General features: G+C 38.5%; 1 protein-coding gene across 1 annotated transcript; it reads left to right on the top strand.

The window, feature by feature from the left end:
* Positions 1-5,790: 5,790 nt before the first annotated feature.
* Positions 5,791-6,756, top strand: LOC118933040 (olfactory receptor 52N5). Its single transcript, XM_036927009.2, has one exon. It carries the CDS (start codon positions 5,791-5,793, stop codon positions 6,754-6,756), a length of 966 nt encoding a protein of 321 aa, XP_036782904.2.
* Positions 6,757-16,213: the final 9,457 nt, after the last annotated feature.

Here is a 16,213-nt window from a genome sequence, read left to right as displayed (position 1 = left end):
GGGATCCTAATATATTATAGGTATTAACCATTTATTAGGTTATGTTTTGCAAATATCTTCTCCTAGTCCACAGGTTGCCTTTTTACTCTGTTGTTTGCCTCCTTTTTTTCATTAACACCATCCCATTTTGTTTCTTCCCAGAATTTTTATTGAAATCTCCATTCATTGCTTATCAGTTTGCTTGATTACTTTTCTTAAATATTCTTTGCTATTATGTATCTCTTTGCACTTTGTTACTTTTAATGCCTGGAGGAATATAGTACTCTCCTCTGTTTTAGCTCATAATCACACCACTACTACTGTTTAGTTGACAGGGATTATCTTGTATAAATACTTAAAGAGTGATTTGAAAAAAAACACATATAAATTAATGTGTAAGTTGTTGAGAATGTATTTGTCCTTTTAAAAAATATTTTTAAATGCTTTAATTTACATACAACATTGTAGAAGTTTAAGGAATGCATGTGTTGTTTTGATACATGTGCATACTGCAAAAGATTACCACCATAGCTTTAGCTAACACCTCCATCAGGTCACATAATTATCATTTGTTTTCTGTGGTAAGAACTACAGCAACTTTGAAGTTCATAATACATTATTGTTGTCTATAATCACTATACTGTGCAATAGATCTCCAGGACTTATTTATCTGTCAGTTTCTAGTTTGAACCCTTACACAATGTAAATCCAAATCCCCCACAGTCTCTGGTAACTTCCATCTTGCTCTCTGTTTTTATGAGTTTGACTATTTTAGATTCCATATATGCATATATATACACATATGGATATATATGAAATACATATAGATATATATTTTTATATTGATATATATATCTCATACAGTATTTGCCTTTCTCTACCTTATTTACCTCACTTAGCATAATATTCTCAAGATCCATCCAGATTTCCTTTTATCATGGAAATATTACTTGTATGAGTATATAAATACTAGCATTCAGTAATTAGTCTGTGAATAATGATCCTGAGTTTCCAGTAATATTGCAAATTAATGGAAGTAAAGACACACAAAATTCTAATAGTACATGTTTCTGCTCTCAGAGGTTAGTGATGTTTTTACATGATTTTATTGTTACATTTTTCTTTTTTTACTTAATGAGTTTAGTATTTCAGAAATAGAGTAACAAATACTTATAAAATCACACACACATATAAACTTTAATTTTTAATTGCCTTAGACAAGAATTTCCAACTTCTAATCATAATGGTGAGATATAGGTACCATGGGAATTACTTTCTGGAATGCCCTCATTTGGGGATCAACATTTTGTCCAAATATATGAAGCTTGGTATCATGCTTTCTTCTATGGCTCTGTGGTCTCTGGAGTCTTGAAAGCTCTGTTTCACCTTGAGACTTGGAAATCCTGAGGATATGAGATTATGCCTGTTCCTGTGGGAAGCCAGGTAGACCAAGCCCTTCTGATCTAAGGCCTAATAAGGTGAAACCAGGGTGCTGCCATCATACTCATTCCTGGGCCCTCTCCCTGGCATGAGCACCCTTCACATTCCTTATTGTCTGGAGCTACAGTGTAGGTAAGGTAATGCCTTCCGCACATTTTGATCCTAGGTTTACTGTGTGACAAAGCCTAGTCTTTTTGCCGTTGGCCTGTGCTATCACACAGATCAAGGACCTTGCCCTAGAGAAGATGTTGTTGATGATGTATTACCTGGATAAAATTAAGAGGCACTTGTTCATGCCACACTGAAAGCAGAGAGAGTACTCTCAAGGGATGTTTGCTCTGTTGTGGGCAAGGGAGAAACTAGATGCTCCTAAATCTCCTTTAGACGATACAAAATTTTTCTTTTTGTATTTATTCATTTCCACAAATATGTGGTATAAAGATAGGGACAGAGAATTAGGCAATAATCACCCAAAGATGCCTTAGATCAGGGAAAGATAAATAGGAACCTCCTTTTCCCTCCAAGTCTCTGGTTCACCCTTCCCCACCACCTTTCTTTCCATCCATTGAGTCACAGTTTGCAGTCAGAAAATCTAACTGCAATTTACTTCTTTTTTAGTCCAGGCATTGTCCTTTATCATGTAGTAATATAGGTTGCAGATTTTCCCATTTATTAAAACAGCCCACAGGAGAGTAAAGGGATATGATCAATCTATAAATAGTTCTAACACAGGCCCCAGGTTACCATCATCACCATGATAAATGGGGAAAATACGGTGCCAGAGAAGAAGAAAGGTGACTTTCAAGTAGAGAAACTTGTTTGGTTGATGGGAGAAAGGGTTGTGTTTCACCAGCATTTAGCATAGTGAACACAAAATTCTGTATCTTTGAGCAAGCTGTTGAATATACTATATTTTTACAGATAAAAGGACTATAGTAATATTGAATTGGTAGATTCATTTTAAGAATGTAATTGAATTTAAATTTGAGTTTAAAGAATAAATAAGTCAATATATTTAAATAGGTAAACATAGCCAAATAACTTTAAACTATTTTTTTCTGCAGGCATGTGAATAAATATTTGAATCATTGTGCAAGTTGACAATTTATGCATACGTTAATCTAAAAAAACACAGAGTAGAGGTACAGAAAGGTCTTATGTTGAGTTCCAAAGGGTTCTTTGCCTGGACATGGTAGATGCCTGATAGAATTTTTTAAAATCTGACAAATGTAATTGTTTAACAACGCTGAGTCCATACACTTGAAATATTCAGACTCGATGTTGACACAGTGTGCCACTGAAAAACTGAACTAGGCATCTCAGGAAAAATACTTCAGAACAGTAGCAACAAAAAAAAAGGTGAAACAGTCTCAGAGAATCTGGATCTGTCTTTTGTAGATCCAGCTTTTCCCTGACATTCCTGTCCAGGGAGTAAGGGAGTGATTCTTAAGATGCCTGAGAGAATTTTATTCTGTGTCCCAGACCCTACATTCCTTTAAAATGCTGTTCGTGGCCATTTCTAGAGAAGCATAGCATGTAAATGAGAAAGAAGTGGAAAAGCAAGCCTCCTGGGCTGTCCTAGGCCCTAAGCAATGATTCATCCTGATATTTCTGCGGGTGGGATCAGGTGAATCTAAGGAGCCGGTTTTGTGTTTTAAACAGCCCAGGGCCACAATGGGTACTGCACGTGCTTTGTGTCAAATGGTTGCCCAGTGTGGGATGAGGACACAGCGGAAGCAGCAGTGAAGCAGTAATCACTGTGCTTGCCGTCAGACCCTGGAGGCTTAGACACCTGGACCAGGTATGTACTTGACTGTCACGAAGGAGGGGAGAGACATTGTGACTGATGTGAGGTGGTATGGTGCAGCAAATCTTTTTGTACTACATGTAGATGTGTGTCCCTTTTTGTAGGTGTGTATGCTTTTTTGTAGTACAGTGAATTGCTTTGTCTCTTTCATTGAACAGGCTCCATGCAAGACTGAAGGAAGCAGCTGAGGTGGGCTTCTCTTCCTGGCATTACTGTACTTCCAGTTCTTCCCTATATTCTGTCTTCAATCACTTCTCCTGGACCACAAGCTTTAAGCAAGGCAGTGGGGAGGGTTCAGGGTAGTCTGCATGGTCCTCGTAACAAACTGCCTTCCCCTTTGAAAGAGAATGTGTGAATCATCCCACATACTCCTCTTGTTCTTTCCCTATAATATGGCTGGAGTACTTGTCAAGGAGAAATTATGAGAAGCAGGAAATGTAGCAGTCCAAAGACAGAAACATGAAGCCTCATATTTTCCAAGACAATAAACAAGCAAACAAATAAATTCAAAAACAAATGAGTGGAAAAATATATCATTGAGCCCCTGCTTGTTAGAATTTATGAAGGATTTTGTGTGGTGGAGCAGATATGACATCTGAACTAGGAAAAACTGATTTCACTCTGAAATAACCACTCGTAGCTGTGGGCAAGCACATTAAACATACTGTATTAGGTCAAGGAATTTAGTGACAATAGGTTATCCTGGACTTTCTGGATGCACAGTCTCTTAAAAAGAAGTGACTTTCTATCTCAGTGTTCAAAGACTTATCCAGGTAAATGTGTGGCAGAGAGATGTTCAAGTAAGGGAAGGAAATTCAGCCAAGTCAGCATAGGTTCGTAACATATGTAGTATTTTTGGACTAGCAAGTAGTCCAGCAAAGTTTAAATATGAAATGCTAGGATACAGAGACCATATGCTATATGTTATCTTCCAAACCAGGACAATTTTGGGTGGTTAGGAAAGAAATAAAATAGGAAAGAGAAAATGACACCTAAATTATAACTTATTGAATGCATGCCAAGAAATTTGAGCCCTACCCTCAAATTAATGGGAAGACATGGAAGGATATTAAGCAGTGGGTTAAATGTCTTCAACAGTATGCTATAGGATGAGTTTGATTCTAAAATTACAAGAGAAAAAGCAGAAAATAGGTGGATGCCGGAAGTTGGTATTTAAGAAACTGAGTGGAGATAGGAAGGGCTGATACTGGAAATGTTTCTGTGGTAAAAATACAAATCCTTTCTTGCCTGAGGACTGAGGAAGAATAATATACATGCTGAGGTGACCTGGACTGAGTAAGAACCCAGACACTTTGAACTGTATGGAAATTATGCACAGATGAAGTAGAGGCATACCTGTGATCACAAAGGTGCTGGTAGATCAGTTAGAAGATGATGATAGAATTATCCAATAGGCAGAACTCAGGAATGAGTCTATTTTGGGAACAGGTGAGGTTGAAGGGATATGTTTATTTGTGGGCATGGTGAATTTAAACTGTCCATGGACATTTAAGATGGAAATATCCAATATGCATTTAGAAGCAAGATTCAACAATTGTGACACAGCTTTCTTACATTACTAATTATCTGAAAATGATCTTCATGTTGGCTGTACTTGAGAACATGAGAGTGGATATATTTTCAAAAGACAGAATAAAGGCAGAGTCCAGAGAATATACTTCTCATGAATTATGTAAAAACAGACCCCATGGAAAAGAAATAGATGAGTGGAAAAATATATCATTGAGCCCCTGCTTGTTAGAAGGGTTTATAGGAAGATTTCTCATTTTTCTCTTTCATGACACAATCAAGTTAGATTGATTCTCATGGCCACTATCCTTAAGTCTTATATTTATATAGTATCTACACTTGCATTGCAAATCAGTGTATCTAATCCTTCAGGATCCTAACCCCAGAGTAAAATAAACTTCTGATTATTTTTCAGAACTCTTTAGGTAGCCTCCCATAATAGATGAGCAACTGGGGTTTCAAGAATGAAATAATTCTCACCAAATCATACAATTGCTAAAGAAAGAGGTTGAGATTTGAAATCTTACTTGGTATAAATAATTTTCCTATTACACATTGCCACATAAAGTTAATGTAATAAAGTCTAGGCCATCCCTCATGGAATTATAACTTGCTATCATAAGCTAAGTATTCTATCAAACCGGGTTACAGAATAAAGAGATTGCATAAATATTAAGGTGATGCATGAATACTATTTATGTCCCTGAATCTAGTTTTATGGCATTCAATATTCAATCCCTTAAAATCTCCTTCCATTTGATTAAAAAATACAATTACAACTTTGTAATTATGGCTTTAAAATTACATCTAGAGAGCTTATAAAACTTAAAATGTATTACCTTAGATATAGTGTTATTTAATAAATTGTGTATCTTCATAGTCCCTGTTATTCTAAATTGTTAATACTATTGTAAATGTAATTTTGTTCGGAGTTTACATTTACAACCTCAAGGATGATCTGAATTAAATTTCTATTTCTTCATTCCTTCTCCTCAGGATAGAGACTTCTGGAAAAATAGAGTTCTGAATTAGTTATGCTATTTTCCAACAATTCATATGATGCCCCCAAATCTTTTATTCTTAATGGTATTCCTGGTCTCGAAAGAGTACATGTATGGATCTCCATCCCATTTTGTGCAATGTATATCATCTCCCTTTTGGGAAACCTTGGCCTTGTGTACCTCATTCATCACGAGGAGTCCTTGCATCGTCCAATGTATTTCTTTCTGGCCATGCTGTCCCTCATTGACCTCTTTACCTGCACCACTACTTTACCCAATACACTGTGCATCTTCTGGTTCAACCTCAAAAAAATCAACTTCAATGCTTGTTTAGTCCAGATGTTCTTTGTCCATGGGCTCACAGGTGTGGAGTCTGGGGTGCTCATGCTCATGGCTCTGGACCGCTATGTGGCTATCTGCTACCCATTGCGTTACGCCACCATACTCACTAACCCTGTCATTGCCAAAGCTGGACTTGCCACCTTCCTCAGGGGCGTGTTGCTGATGATTCCTTTCCCATTCTTGGTCAAACGTTTGCCCTTCTGCCAGAGTAATGTTATCTCCCATACATACTGTGACCACATGTCAGTGGTGAAGTTGTCCTGTGCCAGCACCAAGGTCAATGTCATCTACGGTCTGATGGTTGCCCTCCTGATAGGAGTATTTGATATTTGCTGTATATCAGTATCTTATACCATGATCCTCCGAGCAGTGGTCAGCCTCTCATCAGCAGAAGCTCAGCAGAAGGCCTTCAGCACCTGCACTGCCCACATATCTGCTATCATCATCACCTATGGTCCAGCCTTCTTCACTTTCTTTACCCACCGTTTTGGGGGACACACCATTCCCCCTTCTCTTCACATCATTGTGGCTAATATTTATCTACTTCTTCCCCCAACTCTAAACCCTGTTGTCTATGGGGTGAAGACAAAACAGATCCGATACAGTGTCATAAAGATTTTTCAGGGTGAGAAAGATATAAGTATTCAGGACAACTGAAATGAGAACAAAGATGAATGAAAAACAAGGAATAAACTCATGTGTGACATCATTCATTCATTCATGTGTGGTATTGTAGATATTCCATGACATATCTGAATATGTTTTCTGCAACTGTAAATTTAGACCTGATTCTCAGTTTATAGTCCAGTGCCTTTTTTAAATTTTTTGTCCATTCCCAGTTTTAACCAGATCATTGATAGGGGCTCACTACAACTTTGTCTAATGTATCCACATTAAGAAATTTTCTTAATTTCTGTGAGTGTCCTTAATTGTCCTGTCTATATCTGTAATCCTCCCTTTAGATAAGGAATGAAATGGCTTCTCAGGACATTTTGAAGATGGAACAGCCTTTGAAACTGAAATTCAGTTCATGAATTATGCTGATAAAATACAGGTAAAAATGGCAATCATGGCTTTTGATAGGATGGCATTAGTAAACCTCATATTGTAAAAGCTGTGCAGACCAACTTATTTGAGAAATAAAGAATACAAATAATACATTGTCTAGGCCTCAAAATTAAATACAACATATAAGTCAAAACATCTATACTGTTTTCTGTATATTGATTTATTTTTTGCAGTTATTTACTGATATCAGGATTTTTTTCTGTTGAATAAACTTACTTTTTAATACCCATGAACACTACAGGAATAATGCTCTCAGTTCTCATATATATATATGAAAACATCCTGGATATAGTCTGCCCACTATAATCTCTCATCTCAGTACTACCTCTTCCCTGGCTCACATTTTATCAAGGATCTATCTCCAGGTTCTTCCACTTTTACTTCTGGATGGTCTAATGCAGCATTTGTTGAGATGTTGTCCACGGACCCCTGAGGACCTCATGACCATTTGGGGGAAACTATGATATCAGCTGTATGGTCACAACCATTTTTGTATTTTTAGTAAGGCACTTTTTGCCTTTTTCAACTTAATTTTCTTACTAATATATAAACCAGTTTTCCAAAATACACACGATACATGATTATTTTAGTAAAACAAACGATGTCAACATTTGGAAGATCTGTATAACTCAGTGAGCCACTGTTTCCAAGTGACAAATGTTTGGTGTTACAAAATGATGCATGTGTGAAGCGTAATTCCAGTGCAAGATAGACCAATGGATTTTAATGCAACAGACTACCAAAAGTTCACTGATATGGTATCATTGCAAATAGCTGAAAAAGGAATTAAAAAATCAACTCCACCCTCTTCCAACTATATGAAGGTCATATTTTCATCAACAATAGTAAACAAAACAACCTATTTCAAAAGGTCGTGTGCAGAAGCAGATAGGCCAGTCTAGCTTTTGTCTTTAAATTAGACATTAAAGTATTTGCAAAAATGTAAAATAAGGCTCTTACTGATTTATATACATATTTTTCATAGAAATATATTTTATGGTAGTGTCAAAGCTTTATTATTTCTACTTTAAAATTATAAGGAAATTCTTTTTAAATTTATGGTTTCATATTGAACATTTAATATTTATGGATAAAACTCATAAACAAATGCTCTTCAGTGTTTTAGTAAAGTTTGATGAGGTAAATTGGATAGTAAGACTGACAATTTTGAGACTTTCATATATTTAATATGTTGGGATATTAAATTCAATAAATAATGTATAATTATATGTTCAATAATTTAATATATTGGGAATTGATTTAATATATTGAGACTCAATTCCGCTATAATTTCAACTGTTTCCTTGTGATATTTCTTTTATACCTTTTCCTTAATTTGACATATAATTTATTGGAGTACAATGCGTAAATCTTAGGTACGTCTATTTTACCAACAGCCAGACCCAAGCACAGAACATTTCAGCGCCCCACGGGCTTTCACTGGCCCCCAAAGATAACCACCGTTTTTCCCTCAGCGTCTTAGCTTTCCTTGTGTCTTTTTAAAACTTGCTTAATAGAAATAACACAGGATATACTCTTATGTGTCTAGCTTTTCTCACTCAACACTGGGTTTTTGAAATTCATCTGTACTGCTTTTACATAGCAGTATCTCATTGGTTTTCATTGCTCTGTAGTATTACAATGTTTTATATATATATAGTTTATACATGAACTCACATAAAACCACACATACACAAGTATATGTTTGCTATTATCTTCGCTATACTGTATATATATAATGTATTATCCAGGAGTATAATTTGGGGATCATAGAATATACTTACTTTGATAGATACTGCTAAACAGTTTTCCAAACTGTGAATTTATACTCTCACCGGCAACATATGAAAGTTTTAGTTGCTTCACATCCTGCCCAAAACTGATATTGCCAGTTCTTTTCATTGCAAAAATTCTGTGTATTTAGTGGTGTCTCATAGTGGTCTTAATTTGCCTTTCCCTATTAACTGATGCCATACAACAGTTCATATGAATGTTTCCCATTTAGATATTCTCTTTTATCTAAGTCTTCTACAAATTTTTCTATTGAATTTTCTAATGTGTGGGTATTTGTATTTCTTTTGTTAAATGCATTCATTGCAAATCGCCTCTCCATCTCTCTCTTTCTCTGTCTATCTCTCTTGTTGAAAGTAATGTCAAATGTACAGAATGTAAAATTGGCATATTATTTTAAAAATAAAAAATTTTTCAATTTTCTCAAAAATGTTCTATACAGTAAGTTTTTGCTCCCCAAGGCAAGGTCCAATCCAAGATAAAAAATCATACTTGGCTATCATCTTTAATCTTATTAAAATTGAAATAGTGTTCCTGAAGTTCTTTGGATTTTATTAAATTGACATTTTTGAAGTTTGTTTTGTTTATAGAATGACAGATTTGTCTGAAGATTCCCCATGATTAGGTTCAAATTATGCATTTTGGAATATATATAATACACTTTGTCCTAGGTGTGTCACGCTGCAAGCATACATCAGCTTACTTCTTTATTGGGGACATTAACATTGCTACTTGGAGGACGCTGTCAGCGTCTTCCAGCCGCGCACACTAGAACCACACTTGCAGCTCCACTAAACTGGATTACATCCTGTGATGTAACAAAGCCTGCAAGCCATGTGAAACTCTGAAGCATCTCAGTGAAAGGGCTTTTTGCATGTCTTTAAACATGCAGCGAGGGCACCAACTCGGTGACGAAAGTCTGTGGAGCACAGGACTGCTCTTCAGTCCGTGGCAGATACCTGAGTGCAGCGATCACATGGCCTTGTGTCTTTGGTAACTAAACCACCGTTTTCAGAAGCCAGTGGGTGGACATAGGAGTGACCTTTATTGTTATCACTCCTAGTGATCCACGTTTAATTTTATCTCAAGTTAGTCTCCACCGGTCATAGTTCCAAATTTCCTCTTCTTAGGGGACACGGTGTCTACAAATATGACGTCTACTTGATTATGGTGGCTCACCGTGCCTATAGACTAGGAAATGGAGAAAAGAGTGACTCTACTGGCAGAAATGCTTAATCCAGATTGTCATGAGGAGACATGGCTGCTGCTACACAGTGGCGATGGGAGGTCCACGTCTGGAGCCAAGGAGGTCAGTGAGAGGCCTCGTGGTGCTTCCGGTGTCTAGTGATTATCCATGGTCAATGCACCTTAGGAGCACTGAAATGTGTGCACGGACCCACAGGCTTGGACCTCTGGGGTAAAGGTGTAGGATATTTGCTTGTGAGAAATCCTTAACTAGTGAAGTTCCAGCCATGAGAGGGGAACTCTAATAGAAGTAGAACAGGGAGATAAAGGTTATCAGTTATGGCTTCAGAATCAGCTACAGTGGGTTTGTATTTTGACCCATTAACCTTCCATTTACAAGTTCTCTCTCTCTCTCTCTCTCTCTCTCCTCTCTCTCTCTCTCTCTCTCTCTCTCTCTCTCTCTCTCTCTCTCTCTCTCTCTCTCTCTCTCTCTTTTAAGAAAATGTGACTGGCTTCTAATTTTAAAAAGCCATGAAAAGCTAGGGATAATATACTGTGAGACACAATTGGGCCTGGATCTTGCATATGGTAGAATACAACTGAGGCTGTTGGTACTCCTCCCACATCCCCTTGGCACTCACAGTTCCTGCAAGCTCTGACCCTACTTGAGAGCTTTCTTCAGCTGGCAGGCAAGGAAGTCTTGAAGTGACCACGAATTAAGTCACCTAAGTCCCATGAGTGGGAGTTGGAAGGCAAATACTCATTTACTCACCTCATGGTGGGAAAAGGATACCTATTCCATAGCTTCCAGAAACACTCCCATTGTACGGAGCACATGAACCTAGACTCAGTTATCGGCTTATTTACACCTCTGTATTTACTTCCTTTTCTTCCATTTTACATTCCTCTCATCAGTGTTTCCCAGTGTCATCTACCAAAGAAAACATTCAAGTCGGGTCAAACTATCATCGCAGGGCTGCCTCTGGGAAAACCTAACATAGCATCATATCTCTTTTAAATAAAAGGATATCTTGAGAAACCACAAACCCAAAGAAGCATGCTCAGTATTTAATTTATTTTCAATATGTACTAGTACTAACAGATTGGATAAAAGGAAGCATTATTATTCACATTTTAATGATGAGCTTCAGAGAAACTAATTGTTTTAGGGCCATATGGATAATAAGAGGCCACATTAGAGTTTGCAACCTGGTCTGTCTTAGCACAGAGAAAAAGAGTTTAAACTGGTGCATTCTATTTCTTTGTCTTGAGCAGCAGTAGCTGTGAGGGAGAAAAAGAAGAGAAGAGAATTTAAACTACTCAAATAGTAGTTGAAAGCTATTGATTCAATCATTTACTTTTCTCTAAATTGCTGCAAAGGAAAGAGTAGAAAACATGGAAATATGAAGCATGAAAGAGTCATATATAGCAATTTTAAGAATTATGGATCATAGCATTCATTGCAAGGTAAGAATTAACAAAATTATAGATTGCTTAGTTAATAACAAGGTGGTACTTATATATATATATAGTTCAAAACAGACAAAACTAATCAGTGCGGGTAGAAATCAAGAAAGTGGTTAGTTTTCGATTCTTGACTAAGACAGGGCATGACTGGAGCAATTCAGATGCTGGTAAAATACATTTCTTGCCCAGGCTTTGGCATTTTTCTCTTTGAGGAAATTCATCAAGCTTGTAGTTATGACTCATGTTCTCCTCTGTGTGCTCTTTATACCTCAATAAAAATATTAGAAAATAAAGTAATAATGTTTGATGTTTAAAAGTTCACTTAATATTTATATCTAAAAAATTTTAGCTGATGGACAACAACAGGCTTGGCAGTGATTGTTGCATAAATTTATAATGAAAACTTCTTCCATTAATCAAAAATACATAGTGGGAAGGTGGTTGGCATTATATAATATGTTAACTTTACATCCATTAAATTTTATAGTTTTTCAAAATCTATAGAAGAACAGTTATGTAAAGAAGCTTAGGTTTTTTTTAATCTCAGTTTTTACATTAATACAGATGAGACTTCTGTCTCCATCTAGTGCAAGTAAGGCCTATAATTCAGCCTTATAGGCAGAAATATGAATCAATTTCGAAAGGAAAGACTTGCTGGTCCCTAGCTCATTGCTAATGAACAGAACACAAATCTTTAGCATAAGCTCAAATTAAAGGTATAAACAAATGTTGCCTAAAGATAGTAAGGTATGCTTTATTTTACACTTGGATTAGAAAGATGAGTCATGTCATATGAGACATATACTTTATTTAAGCTTCAGAAATTGATTTTCCTGAGTTACATTTTAAAGTATTCCCTGGTCGTGTATTGAGGGATCCAGTTAAGAAACAGTTTTTTGGAGGGAGAGGTGGTATATACTACTCTGAGATCTCTAAAAGGTTCAAACACATACATTGCTAATAATAACCCATAGACTTGATTTACATGATATTGACCCTTGTTCATTGTAGTCCATCTCTCTCACTGAAGTTGGACACAATTCTACAGCTCTATGTGAATCAGACAGGGCTCAGAGGTAGACTTGAAACTCCTCAAGGTTTTTCCATGAGGCTCAATGGATCTATTAGATATAGTCAGTCCTTCAAGTCTCAAAATTCAATATAAGACAATAGCTAAAATATAAGGTGAAGAATATCTACTTGCTAATTCAAAAGAATTCATTTAGAACTTACAGTATTTATCTGGCATTATGCTAAAATGTTATTGGTAGAGAGATGAGTAAGTCAACTGTTTCATGGGATATTTGGTCAAGAGGTCCATACACATGTACAGCAGGCACATATGCTAGAATAGGAACTGCTGTGTCCTGAGTATTAGGAAGGTTCTTTGATAATGCAAATTAGCGATCTTTTGACTTGCTTTAGGGCAAGCCTGTACTTACCATTGTATTAGTTACTTAACAAAAAATATGAATTATCCCTTAAAGAATAACACAACACACAGCTGTACCCCAATTCTGACTTGTATTGATAACCTTGAATATATTTTTAAAAGTCCAGATGGGAAGGGTGGAGCCAAGATGGCAGCGTGAGTAAGACAGTGGGAATCTCCTCCCAAAAACATATATATTTTTGAAAATACAACAAATACAACTATCCCTAAAAGAGAGACCAGAAGACACAGGACAACAGCCAGACCACATCCACACCTGTGAGGACCCAGCGCCTCGCGAAGGGGGTAAGATACAAGCCCCGGCCTGGCAGGACCCAAGCGCCCCTCACCCCAGGTCCTGGCGGGAGGAGAGGAGTTGGTGCAGGGAGGGAGAGGGAGCCCAGGACTGCTAAACACCCAGCCCCAGCCATCCGCACCAGAGCACAGACACAGTGCATGCGTGGGTTGCTGGAAACTAGGGAAACAGGGCAGTAAGACCTGTGAGTGGGTCCCTGCAGCCAGCACCCCTGGGACAAAGAAAAGCAAGTGCTTTTTAAAGTCTTAAAGGGACAGGGACCCCACAGCTGGATGGAAGCATCCCAGGACACTTAGCCCAGCAGCTGGAAATCCTAGGGAACTCTGGGCACCCTAACCCCCTGGGCAGCAGCTCTGAGACCCCTCATGGCAATAAAGAGCCCCCCGTCTGTTCCCAGTCTGGTGTCCCACCATAGCAAAGCAGCAGCCTGAGGCTGGCCACGCCCACATCAAGGGTGCTTCCTCCATAGTGGCTAGGCAAAAAACAGACCCAGTCTACACGCAATTGCCCAACACAAGCAGCTAGTAGTCACCGTTGTCCCAGTAAAGAAAGGCCAGGAGCAAGTGGAAAGGGTCTTGGCTCTCGCAGCTGACAGATGAGTCAATAGCATACCACTGCATCTATCAGCATGAAAAGGCAAAAAAATTTGATCCAGACCAGGCTAACCCAGACACCTTCGACATCCTCTCCTGAGAAGGAATCTGGGGAGGTAGATTTAACTAATCTTCCAGAAAAAGAATTCAAAACAAAAGTCATAACCATGCTGATGGACTTGCAGAGAAATATGCAAGAACTAAGGAGGGAAAATACAGAAATAAAACAATCTCTGGAAAGACTTCAAAACAGAATGGATGAGATGGAAGAGACCATTAATGGACTGGAAAACATAGAACAGGAATGCAGAGAAGCTGATGAAGAGAGAGATAAAAGGATCTCCAGGAATGAAAGAATATTAAGAGAACTGTGTGACCAATTCAAAAGGAACAATATTTGCATCATAGGAGTACGAGAAGAAGAAGAGAGAGAAAAAGGGATAGAAAGTGTCTTTGAAGAAATAATTGCTAGAGAGGGCAGAGCCAAGATGGTGGCATGAGTAGGACAGTGGGAATCTCCTCCCAAAAACATATGTATTTTTGAAAATACAACAAATACAACTAATCCTAAAAGAGAGACCAGAAGACACAAGATAACAGCCAGACTACATCCACACCTGCAAGAGCCCAGCGCCTGGTGAAAGGGGTAAGATACAAGCCCCGGCCCAGCGGGACCCGAGCGCCCCTCACCACAGCTCGCGGCGGGAGGAGAGGATTTGGTGCGGGGAGGGAGAGGGAGCCCAGGACTGCTAAACACCCAGCCCCACCCATCCACACCAGAGCGCAGACACAGCGCATGCGTGGAGGGCTGGAAACTAGGGAAACAAGACAGCAAGACCTCTGAGCGGGTCCCAAAGCCGATGCCCCTGTGACAAAGGAAAGCGAGTGCTTTTTAAAAGTCTTAAAGGGACAGAGACACCACAGCTGGAAGGAAAAATCCCAGGTCACAGTCCAGCAGCTGGAAATTCCAGGGAAATATGGGTGCACTAACCCCCTGGGCAGCAGCTCTGAGACCCCTCACAGAGGTAAACAGCCAAACAGCCCCCCGTCCATTACCCCTCCAGGGCCCTGCCAAAGCAGAGAAGCAGCCTGAGGCAGGCCACGCCCTCAGCAAGGAAGCTTCCTACATACTGGCATGGCAAGATACAGAGACCCAGTCTACACGCAATTGCCCAACACAAGCCACTAGGGGTAGCAGTGGTCCCAGTAAAGAAAGGCCAGGAGCCAAGTGGAAAGCTGATAGATGCGTCAATAGCATACCACTGCACTTATCAAATGAAAAGGCAAAAAAATTTGATCCAGACAAGACTAACCCAGACAGCTTCGGCATCTGCTACAACTTCCCCTGAGAAGGAACCTGGGGAGATAGATTTAACCAGTCTTCCTGAAAAAGAATTCAAAACAAAAGTCATAACCATGTTGATGGACTTGCAGAGAAATATGCAAGAACTAAGGAAGGAGAATACAGAAATAAAACAAGCTCTGGAAGGACTTCAAAACAGAATGGACGAGATGCAAGAGACCATTAATGGACTAGAAAACAGAGAACAGGAATGCAGAGAAGCTGATGCAGAGAGAGATAAAAGGATCTCCAGGAATGAAAGAATTCTAAGAGAGCTGAGTGACCAATCAAAATGGAACAATATCCGCATTATAGGAGTACCAGAAGAAGAAGAGAGAGAAAAAGGGATAGAAAGTATCTTTGAAGAAATAATTGCTGAAGACTTCCCCAAACTAGGGGAGGAAATGGCCTCTCAGACCACAGAGGTACACAGAACTCCCATGACAAGGGATCCAAAGAGGGCAACACCAAGACATATAATAATTAAAATGGCAAAGATCAAAGACAAGGACAAAGTATTAAAGGCAGCCAGAGAGAAAAAAAAGATCACCTACAAAGGAAAACCCATCAGGCTATCATCAGACTTCTCAACAGAAACCCTTCAGGCCAGAAGAGAATGGCATGATATATGTAATGCAATGAAACAGAAGGACATTGAACAAAGACTACTGTATCCAGCATGATTATCATTTAAATATGAAGGAGGGATCAAGCAATTCCCAGACAAGCAAGAGTTGAGGGAATTTGACGCCCACAAACCACCTCTACAGGGCATCTTACAGGGACTGCTCTAGATGGGAGCACTCCTAAAAAGAGCACAGAACAAAACACCCAACATATGAAGAATGGAGGAGGAGGAATAAGAAGGGAGAGAAATAAAGAATCATCAGATAGTGTTGCTAATAGCTCAATAAGTGAGT

This window comes from Manis pentadactyla, chromosome 9 (assembly GCF_030020395.1).
Source record: "Manis pentadactyla isolate mManPen7 chromosome 9, mManPen7.hap1, whole genome shotgun sequence".
NCBI classification, from domain to species: Eukaryota; Metazoa; Chordata; class Mammalia; order Pholidota; family Manidae; genus Manis; species Manis pentadactyla.
The sequence above is the reverse complement of the archived record's forward strand: the minus strand, read 5'-3'. Positions and strand labels throughout refer to the sequence as shown.

Bases quoted from the DNA above. Each gene is read 5' to 3' on its own strand.
- LOC118933040 (XM_036927009.2), top strand. From the start codon at position 5,791: ATGCTATTTTCCAACAATTCATATGATGCCCCCAAATCTTTTATTCTT.